The 11,265-nt window shown below is 37.0% G+C and overlaps 1 protein-coding gene across 1 annotated transcript in view; it reads left to right on the top strand.

Moving 5' to 3' along the window:
• The window catches only part of PLXDC2 (plexin domain containing 2), a 278,226-nt gene that overhangs the window by 264,031 nt on the left and 2,930 nt on the right, over positions 1-11,265 (top strand). The window contains exon 13 of the mRNA XM_010579409.1: positions 1,347-1,507. Within this exon, the coding sequence (XP_010577711.1) occupies positions 1,347-1,507 (161 nt within the window). The remainder of the gene's footprint in view (positions 1-1,346; positions 1,508-11,265) is intronic.

Below are 11,265 nucleotides of genomic sequence, written 5' to 3' on the forward strand. Positions count from 1 at the left end.
TGTTACTATTAATAACAATAACAGTAACTCGTTTGAAGTGGTATCCATAACACAGTAACTGTTTTCCAAGAACAAATAAAAGGGACCAGTCCCTGACCTCACAGGCCATGGCACTCTAAGACAACCAAACAAATAGTTCAGGGGATGGCACAACAAAAAGGATGACTGCTGAAATCAACAATTTTCATTACAATCAGCCTGGCAAACAAGCATGGTGAGAGGAAATTTAAAAGTGGAATTGAAAGAAAATTTCTCATAAGCAAGACCAGAGACAGCTGTTGTATGGAGTAAGGCATGGAGGTGATTTGAAGGATTGCCAGAAAGGCAGAACACAGTGGGAATATTAGAACAATGCAAGTTTGTGAAGCCAAATGACCAGTGCTCTTCTGCTGTTTCTTGAACCTAGGCCTTCTGAGCTGCTGTTTTGCCTGCAGTAGTGGGTAGAACAGCACTTCTCCTTTTATGCAAGAGGATGAGGAAGAATCATTGCTTATCACCATGTCTGTGCTTGCTGTGATATTCCAGGTTGTCCAGCGTAGAAATCACACTCAAGCACAAGCCATTCTATGGATGGTGGTTAATTTATTGAGAGACTTTTTCCACAAAGATTTAACAGTGTTGTTAAAAGACTTTCAGTCATTTATTTGGAAGCACTGCTGACAAGTTGCTTGTGTGACAGAGACAGCCCTCTTTTCTCCTGACAGGAGCATAGCATGAGCAGCCTCTTTGTATAAAGTTTAGTAAATGGATGGTCTTCTGTAATGCTTTGGTATGATGAGTGTTCCATTCAAACCAAGATTAGAATATTGCAGGGTCATTTAGCATCCATCTGTTACACTTTTGGCTGTCTGATTCAGTTGCACAGGGTGGTTCAGAACCCCTCTCCAAGCTAATGAATCAGGCTTTCAGAATGTGTTTATTAGCTAGACCTCACAAGGGTTTGTGGCATGTCTCAACTTGAACTTTTAAAAAAAAAAATTCAACATTCAAAATGTATTCAATTAGTACTTTTTGTCTGTAGGGCAACTGTGATAGTTTTATGAGAAAATCAAAGTAAAATTCATTATGATGGTAATTAGAACTTCAGAATGTCCAGATTGCATTCAAAAGAAAGGATATTAATTTTGTTTATTGAGTTAGAATTAGTAAAACATTTGGAAATGTCTGTTCATTAAGATTATGAGAGTATTCAGCTGTGGGAAAGAGAAATCTAACATCTTTTTCCAACTTGGGCTGTGGAAATTGAGGAACATGTAACACAGAAAAAGCAAATGCTCAATTGCCATCTGTGAAATAGAGTGGATAAGACATACGTTACTGTGCTAATAAGTGTGCCATTTTTGCAGCTTCCACAGACGACAGTGCAGCAGAGAAGAAAGGTGGAACACTTCATGCTGGCTTAATTGTCGGCATTCTAGTCCTGGTCCTCATTGTGGCTGCAGCCATCCTTGTGACAGTCTATATGTATCATCATCCAACGTCAGCAGCTAGTCTCTTCTTTATAGAGGTAAGACAAAAGTAACATCTTGTGTCACTAGTCCTGTCACTTGGCTAGGATAATTGGGGTCTCCAGAATAGAACTTTCTTAACTAAATCCAGAAAGTATTTTCGTAGTGTAAGCTTTGAAGAAATGAACCTCTCCTAGCAGGTGATGTTATTTTGTTCTTAGCATGTTTGTCACTCAGCTGCTTCTTTAACTACCATTGCTCTTACTTTTTTTGGTTTTTACACAGGACATATATCTAAAAGATGTATCTCAGTTACCTCTCCACCTCTCTTTCCTATCCTTCATTTTCCTCACAGTAGCATTTTTCCATTAGCTTTCATGTGCACTGGCATTTTATTGCAGGACATATATTTTTTCTATTATTTTCCTGTGGAAAAATAAAATGTATGCATTCTTAATTCTCCAGAAGAGCTGACTTAAAGTAAGTTTTCGGCTGGAAACCTGTGTTAGCTCTTCTGTACATTCATTTGTAGAAATCTTTTAAAACTTTGCCTCAGAGTGTGGGAAAGATACTTTACACCTAATTTTAACATCTAAATCTAATATCATCTTCCTTTGCTCTTTTTTATTAGTGTAGAGAGAAACAGACTCTTTTAGACCATGATTCATCTGACCTGTTTGAGACATCTCCTTTAGGATTAGATAAATTACCATTTTTCTCCCTCAAATAGAGGTAGCTACCTTAGGTGCAGGCATCTACATTGCAGATGCTGACATTTAGTCAGCTCAACTCCACTGCACATGACAATATGAGAAAGGAAAATTTTCCATAGGTGTTTGGTTCTACAAAAAGCTATGAATACCTACACCTACTTGTGTTTTCTTTCAACTCAGCAATGTTCCTCTACCTTATGATAAGTACAGAGTTGCTAAACATGAAAGAAACTGCTGGCTGTTCATAACCCCCACTTGCAGTAATCCCTTACTTTTAAGAGCCTGGTCATTTTCTAATGGGCAATAGTGAAGAAGCAGAACTACTGGAAGTGTCACTAGGGACTTATCTAGGGATTGCTTAGGTAAAAGCCTGGACCAGGAGGATATCGACTTTCATTCTTAGTGACAGCGGTGTGAATTCAAGTGAGACATGAACATGAATACAATGACTCATCTTTAAAAACATATTATAATAAATATACTGCTTAGATGCAATAGTAGTGACAGAAATCAAAATGAATTGTTTATCGGTATTCCAGGCTCAAGCAGTGTAACTGTGTTAACCATCAGGGAACAGCATCCACGTAATAAAATCAATAGTTTTCTTTCATGTCTATGCGACATTACAAGCCAATTCTCTATTGATGTAGATGACAAAACTCCACTGAAGTCCTTGTACAAGAGAAAAGGATTTGTCCCTTTTTTTTTTCACACACAGATTGAATTGCTGTTCTTTCACTCTAGTAAAAACAAGTTTCTTTTCTGTTATGATGTGTCCAAAAAGGCTAAGTAAATGGCAACACCATTTTTTAAGAAGAATACCAGATTAAACACACACATTTATTTATTTATTTCTGTTCTCAGTGGAGTAATGGCATGTTAATTTATCTTGTTCATTGATATCATACTCACATGCAAACAGTGGTGCCTTAATCAGTTTTGTTTGACCAATTCCACTGAATTTAATCTTTAGGTGGCATTAATCTATCTATGCAGTCAAAGCTAAAATGTCTTTTAGCAAGCAATGTAGGCTTTTAGAAAAAGTAGAAAAACATAATCTTTCTTTTTTAAAAAAAGGAGAAATAATTGAATAAGGAGAGGAGGAAGTCAAAATCAAATTTATGCAAAACATAGCATAAGCTACATCTTTTGGTTACTAGGAAAATTGTGATACTTGTGAAGAATCAGCTATTTAGCAAGAATTATAAAAAGTTCTAGCCGTGAAGGGAAGGTCTTTCCCTGTGAGTGGTAAAAACAGAGGGGCTGGAGAAAGGGATTACTCTGTATTTCAGAACATTTCCACAAATTTCAGAACTTTAAAGCCATTGTTGGTATCATAAGTGTAGAAGAACAGAATAAGGTAATCCGTTCTGGAAATGAAATTGCTTTTAAGAAGTTTAATCATTTAATTTCCAAAGGAAAAAAAATAGTTTGACAAATTCAAGAAATAAAAAGTAGAATATATTATATTCTTATATTCATCTGATCCATAGGATGTAAATATTTCCAATACAATCTTCTCAGGCTTGCATTTTGAAACTGAAGTATAAAAAAAGAAAAAATGAGGTATAACTGGTATAAATAAGTCACTGTTACTAAAAAGCATTCCTTATTGTATTTGTGCAATTGAAAAATATTTGAGTAAGCTGTTACAGACAACATGGTACCCCACATCCCACAGCAGACAAGCAGCATTATTTATGGGAAACGAATGAAATGTGGATCTGATGTCACTGTTCTGGGGAAAGAGCTCAAGAGGATTGCCATGAACTTGGTCATGACATGAAAACAGGCACAGTAATATTTCAGAAAATAATATTGGGTTTTATGAGTCTCTTGATTAATAAAGCAAGTTGCACAGTTAAAACAAGATGCAACAGATGGACAGGCAGCTCCCTCATGCACTTGTCTAAAAAATTACTAGCACACTGTGGTCTGCCATCAAGTCTTCCAGCCAAATCAAGTTCTGCACCAGCTTATCTATCATCAGTAATTAATATAAATCTAAGGCTGGGCAAAATAAAGAATGGGGACCTGCCCCATTTGTGTTTACTTTTAAAGAAACTACTTTATAGAGGAATCATATTGACATTGAATATAGCATTCATTCAAAACTGTAACACGACTAAGAGAGAAACTTCTTTTTACATCTAAGATTCTAGGACAGTGTCATGATTTTGTAGTTAAAACATCATTTTGAGTCAGATTGGGGGGGGGTAGGTTAAGGGCTATGTAAGGAATTTTGAGTTGATTTGATTTATAGTCATGACTGGTTACTGAATAAAGAAAAGTATAATAAACTGATCCCATATCTGAGGCTTTAAGTCCCTTTGTGTTCTCTGCAGATGTCACCCAATATTCGCTTACCACCTCACTCAGGTTTTCGCATAACTCATCTCAAATCCCACTTGTGATGCCCCTCATGTTTGTCATGTGGTGAGCTCCCCCAGATTAGGATAAAGACACCCACACTTTGACTGCACTGTTTAACTTTGCACTGATAAATGCAATCCTTTGTGAAACCTCTGAGCACCATTAAATGATATCCTGACTGCACTAGTTGGTTTAAATAAGCAATATACAAAAGCCAAGAAAAATGCCATTTATTCCAAAAGCAACTATTTTCTTAGAACAGAGTAACATTATTCTATGATTTTTTTTTTACCCCTAAAGTCTGAAGAAAACCTTTCCTCTAGTGGTTTTGTTCGTAGATGTTGAGCACAATGCATATGTGCAGCCCCACCTGGAACAAAATAGCTATTTTGAACGAACAGCTTGAGAAGTCTTGAATGACAGTGCTATTCAGTGTGCCCATGATAGTGTATCATTTTAAAAGAATATCATCCAAATCATTCAAAAATGTTCCCCTTTTTGTTAAGCGTGTCGAGGATTCAAATCAAAGTTCAATGTTTCCCTGTTTCTTCCAGCCCCCACACTATTCAACATGTGTTTCATTGTTTAAGTTGGACGCTTCTCTGGTGACCTAAAGACAGAATTAATTATCAACTTTTAAAGTTAAGAGAGTTTCAGTCAAAGTTGCAATGAATGCAGGCTCTTTCTAAAAGCTGAGAGTACATGTTGACTAAAGATTAGCTTGCAGAGTGACAGAAGAGATGTTGTATGCTTTGGTCTTTTATTTATTTATGATTACCCCTGTGATATTTTCTCTCCCTTGAATATGATTTTGTTGCCAATAATTTCCCCTTTTGAATCAAGTTACATGCCTACTCTTACCTTGAGGAATCCTGTGTCTCTTGAGTATACTTTGAACTTATTTGCACTCATTTTTTAAAAGTAGCATACATGTCAAACAGTGTTCTTCAAGTCTTTTTCAACAAAGCAGAAGCTTATGTCAGAAATCTAGCTATAACACATATAGCTACACACTAGCTATACCACAACTAAAAAGTAATTAATTTATTCACTAACCTCTGTATATACTTGCATTCAGGATTTGAGGTTTGGTGGCCAAGAAGCCAAGCATGATGCCCCGCTTGTAGTGGATTGCATACCTGTGATATAGATCATAGCAAAAGTGATATAGATATCTGGAGCTGAATGTAAATATGGGCAAAGAAATTCCCAGCTGAGTCAGATGGATTTGCTCAAATTTGACTGAGTTGCGGGCTAAATAGCACATTTAGTAGTATTTTAGATTTTCCTTCTTCCCTTCTTTTTTTCTTCGTGTTCTTTTTTTCTTGTATTTTTAACCTTTATTGATTTGCATTTGTATGTGAACTTTGGCATTGAGAGCAATTAATGTCCAGGGAACATTTAGCAAATCGAAAAGCAAGGCGTAAGGCAGACTGCCTTTTACTCAGGTGTCTTTTGCCTGTTTGCACCCAGTTATCTGTGGACAGAAGGGTTGCACATGACAAAAGTTTTCATGTGCATGGGTTTTTTGTGGGTTTCTTACCTTTCTTACTTATATGTTGGTCCAAAGTCCTTTTAATCTTTGAAACTTACCTCAGCTGTCATCCCAGTGCTCTGCCTTTGGGGAACAAAGGCAACATGATCTGGCCACAGCTGAGAAGACAGCAGAGGAATTGCTGGCCAATATGAAGGCAGGGAGTCAGACACTGGGATGCCTTTTCCCAGCTGGACACAGTGATACTGTTGCCAAATGTGCTTATGTAAGGCTGGACAGCAGCAGAATAAAATTCTTCTGTGGCAGTTCTCTGCAGGTAGGGGATTGTAAGGAATCTAAACTAACATTGCAAATTGGGACCATCTTAACGTCAGGCAAAGAGCCTTTCTCTTGTATTCAGCTTATAGGTACAAAACCAAACCTAACTTATTAACACATGTAGACTGTGAAGCTTTAAGGATACGAATGAATTCAGAGCCTATGTATTTCTTAATAGTGGCTGTGTTTGTCTTAACAGTTAATATGTCACACACTGAAGAGCAGTGTAGGTGCTTGTGGTTACAAATTATGATTCTTTTGAGTTAAGATCCCATTTTAAAGGTCACAGCCTTTGCCTTCGTGTTTCCAGTCTCCTTGGAGGTTTTCCAGAGCTTTATTGTGCTGATTCATCTGCTTAGAAACATACATGTACACTTACACACACATGCACATACTTATGTCTTTTTTAGTTGTTTGTTTTACTTCATGTTGTTTAAGCTGGATAATTTCACAAATCTATTTTTTCAAATGGCCACACAGAGAGTTGAAGTGGTGCTACGGAACCAAGGAGTGACCTTGGGGAGAAAGAGAGGGAGGAAGGAATGAGCAGCTGCAGACCTTCAGCAAATAAAATAATAGTGTGTGATCAGAGCCTGGGGGATGCACCTCGACTCTTCCTGATTTAACTTGAATTATGACTTTACTAGTAAATAAAATAAGCCTGGGACTGGTTTTTAGCATAAAGGCCAAAGAGCATGGAAGGATCTGCATTCCTGTCATTTAACTCTGTCAGTCTCACAGTAAGGTGACAGCATGCAGACTATTAGCGTGGACTGAGGATGGTTCCCGAATCCTGAGCCCTACCTGGGGTGGTCTGAGAAAGCACTAATTGTTTGGTATTTTTCTAACAATTGAGCTGTATAGGGGACTGTATTTCGGTATCTGGAAACATTCACTGGCATGCAGATCTAGCAGTAGATTTTCTTCAGATTTTGACCTTCTGCTCATCCCCTGACTGCTTAGAGGACGGAAATAAAAGGAGAAAATAGTCAAAAAAGCTGGAGACAGTTCTTGGTGTTTCAGAGCTTAGGGAATTAATGGGCATTTCTGGCTCACTGTTACACATCTCTGCTCATAGCAGCACTTCACAAATAAAAGCCAGCATTTAACAGCCAGCCCTGTTCTCCATGCACCATTTCCAGGTTTCTGCATTAATGTCACAAATGCAGTGTATGTCTTTCAACAAGTGAGAGGAGACAGAATAAAAAACAAAGAAGGGATTTTAAAAAAAGGAGTCAGATCCTCAGCTGGCTTAGACAGGTGATGAAGCTCACACAGCTCTGCTGATTTCTTCTGGGATATGGCCCATTGTTTTTATTATATATATATATACACATTTCACAGGGGATTATGCTTTTAGTTTGAAAAAGGCTTGACATGGTCATCAATTTGGTTTTGTCCAGAAGTTCAGGCTGAATTGTGTTTCATGAAGGTGATGATTAAAAAGAAGAGAACAAGTATCATTTTTCTCTTCTTTCAAAGTCCTGCAGTACCCTGGCATTTGGGGTATTGTCGTTGATCTCACTGTCATTGCCTTGTACTGATAATAAAGTTATTTTTTCCAAAGCTTATCCAGCTCAGCAGGAACCAGCAGCTCAGCAAGGGAAACCTAAATCGGCCACAGGGGAGAAGCACTAAAATAAATAATCAACACTGACAATAAAAGTCAAAGGTGGGGAGGAAGGAGGCATTCTGTTTCTCGTCCGTCAGCAGCCAGCTACTTAGATGAAACTAAGACTGCAGAAACATTGTTATAACAAGAAGTGGTTTAAATCACAAGGAGATATTTTAAACAAGCACTTCTATCAAAAAGAAAAATAAATGAAGCTGGTAAATGATCCTACCGAATCTTAAGTCTGAAACAATCTTTATTTCAGAACAGTTTCTTCAAAATATTAGATTAACATGGTGTCAGGCAATTGATCTTTTCTTATTCCTGGTAATATATATCAGAAGTACCAGTTCAGATATTTGAAGCCTCATCCATTTCTGACTGTTATTTGCACAATAAATTGGGTGTTTCTAGAAGAGGTTAAAGACTGGTGCACAAATTATAACTGCCTAAACAATATTTCAGGTAACTTTGAGCACAAAAATACATGTTATGGGCAAGGTAATTGGTAATAGAAAGATCTTTCCTTGTCGCTACCAAGATAGATTAACAGTGGACAAGTGTGCTTAGACTAATGGTTCTTGATGGTATCAGGATAACATATGGTCATTTAGTAATAGACCTCTACTATAGTTTTTTCCCCTTTTCTTAACCTATTTCAGTAAGTAATTACAATATTTCTGAGGTTTTGACAATTGATCCAGAATTTGGATAGCTCTGTATTTATGTATTTCCAGTTAAGAGAGTTATATAGGCCTTGTTGGCAAAGTGTGGTTAAAGAATACAGCTTTTAAATAGGTTTAAATGTCTTTATGCCCTTGAATTAGACAAAGAACTTGACATCAATGGAAATGTAAGATGCAGTCTTCACTAGAAACAGTGAAACAGTCCTCTGAAAGTTTGAGAGATTTGAAATACAGGAAAATAATCAATAGATAGAGAAGACAAAGTTGCATCAGAGCATTCAGCCTAAAAAGTATTCAATAACTTCAACTTTAGTGTAGTTTGGTGGGAAATCAAGTTTGCTAGGGAGCTCTGGAGTGTCTCTGAAGACTTTGAAAGATTATCCTTCTCGTGCTAATTCAAGTATTTATACTACATAAACTCAGTTTGGAAAGACAGTGTGCATGTCTCGGTGAAATCCACTGTTCGAGTGTGCTGCTGACTAGGAATGAAGAGTTGATCCATGCACAAGCACTCTGGGGTTTTATGCTGGTTGAAATATACAAGGGAACTTTTGATAATCTTTTAGAAAATTTTCAGAATGAAGTGTGTGTGTGGCGGGGTTGGGGGGATGACAGAGAGGCAGATTTTTCATTATGTTTTCCCTTCACCGCTCTTCTGACATTGCAGATCTGTACAGAATCACGTTCATTCCATTTTTCTGTACTGAATGAAGAATAGCATGAGGATGGGATGGGGATAGTAGAGGTTAGGATGTAAGAATATCAAATATGCAATACAAGGTGCCAAGTTCCTTCTGTTCATTACTGATAGAAACTTGTCTTCATGCAGATGTATTGAAAGGAAATGTAAAAGCTTAGAATTACTGCAGTTAACAAAATATACATTATTAGTATTGTTTTTAATGAATTACCATCTCAGGTGAAAAGTGTTAACTGGCATAAATTTTAGAGATAGTGTATAATGCCAGCACCAGAATCTCTCAGGAGCAGGGTATCAATCTTCAAATACCAGTATTTCAACACAACTTTATACAACTGTCTGTCCTGTAATTGATATTGTATATTGCTTATCCCTCACAATTTATTTTCCTATGACATGTATAAAGTAGATTTCATTTCCTTTTTATGCATACTCAGTTTATTCTTTTCAAATATTTTTAAAATCCATTAAAAAAAACTTGAATTGATTTTGTACCCTTCACTGGAAGTCTGAATAGATCACTTCCTTTGTTTTCAAGATAATATTAACTCGAGACACTGATTGGTTTCTAGTCTGTAAGTCAGTGTAGAAATGCATAATTCTTACTGAATTTTACCTCTTTACTAAACTGTAGCAACTATTTTATAGTTGCATCATTGGTGATCCGGTGGCTCATAATAGGTAAGAGCCTTGTTAACAGTTGAAAATAAATGGCTTCACTTTAAATGATCTCTGGACAGTTAATAGAGGCCTATAAGATAAAAATTGATGGGTCCTTTTCCCTTTCCTCCCCTTCAATATGATCAAGTTTACTAGAAATTTCTTTGTAAAATTCCACCAATACAGTCAAACAGAAAGATACAGAAAGCACTGATCTATCTGAAACTCTCCTGTAGTTTTCAACTTGAGCCACCTTTTTCTCTTTTGCTTGAAAAAGTTACTGTTCAGGAAATAAGATGGTCTAAAGCTAGCAGCCTCAAAAAAAAATCACAGACTGTAGCACTGGAAACCATGTTCAGATCATATCAACTGAGATTTCTTTAGACAATATTCAATTAACTGCGCTCAGTTACGTATCAAACCTTTTTTTTTTAACATGTCTTAATTAGATCATACTGTTTTGATGGATAAAAGAGGCCCTATGAGGTTCAAAATTCCCTCATGTTGAAAGATGTCATAAGAAGAAACTGGTCAACAACAAGAACACACTTGGAGGCCTTTCTGTGCAACAACAGTGAGAAAAGACTCCAGTCTCCAACCCTTTAGTATTCATAGCTGGAATCCCCTCCTTTTTTTTCTCAGAAGTAAGACAAATAGTATCCATCCTGTCTCTACTGCAAGATATACATAAAGACACTTATTCTAGCCTTAGTATTGCTGTAGGAAGTCAAATATACTGCACAGCCACCAACAATGGTGTAGACAGGCATAATGTAAGAAACATGAAAGGTAGATCTCACTTTCCATGGATTATCCAACTGCTAGTTTCTTTCATTTTGTCTTATTGGTCTTCAGTAGGAACTAACTTTTTTATTGCATGTAATAAATTATTATTCTGCATCCTGACATGTATCTTCTGCATCCTGGTCTTGTAAGGTCACAAGTGCTTTTCCTTCAACTTATTTGCTTAAAATAATGAACTTAAGGAATATTGAGTCCCATGAAAAAAATCCTAGTCCTGTTTTCCCACTTTGTAATACACTGAGAGGAAGCAGCAATTATAACTCTCCAGCCACAACTCAGAGGATTTCCTCTAAGAGTTCTAATTCCAGAGGAAGAAACATATTTTTTCCCGTTAAATTGGATGACAAAACTAAGGAATTAGTTAAAATACCCAGCTTGCTTTCTCCGTCTTTTGTTTGGTTTGGGTTTGGCCTGTTTTGGGTTTGGGTTGGGGGGGGGGGGGGGGGGGGGGGGGGG

The sequence above is a fragment of the Haliaeetus leucocephalus genome, unplaced genomic scaffold (assembly GCF_000737465.1).
Source record: "Haliaeetus leucocephalus isolate CR32 unplaced genomic scaffold, Haliaeetus_leucocephalus-4.0 Scaffold0, whole genome shotgun sequence".
In the NCBI taxonomy this organism is placed as follows: Eukaryota; Metazoa; Chordata; class Aves; order Accipitriformes; family Accipitridae; genus Haliaeetus; species Haliaeetus leucocephalus.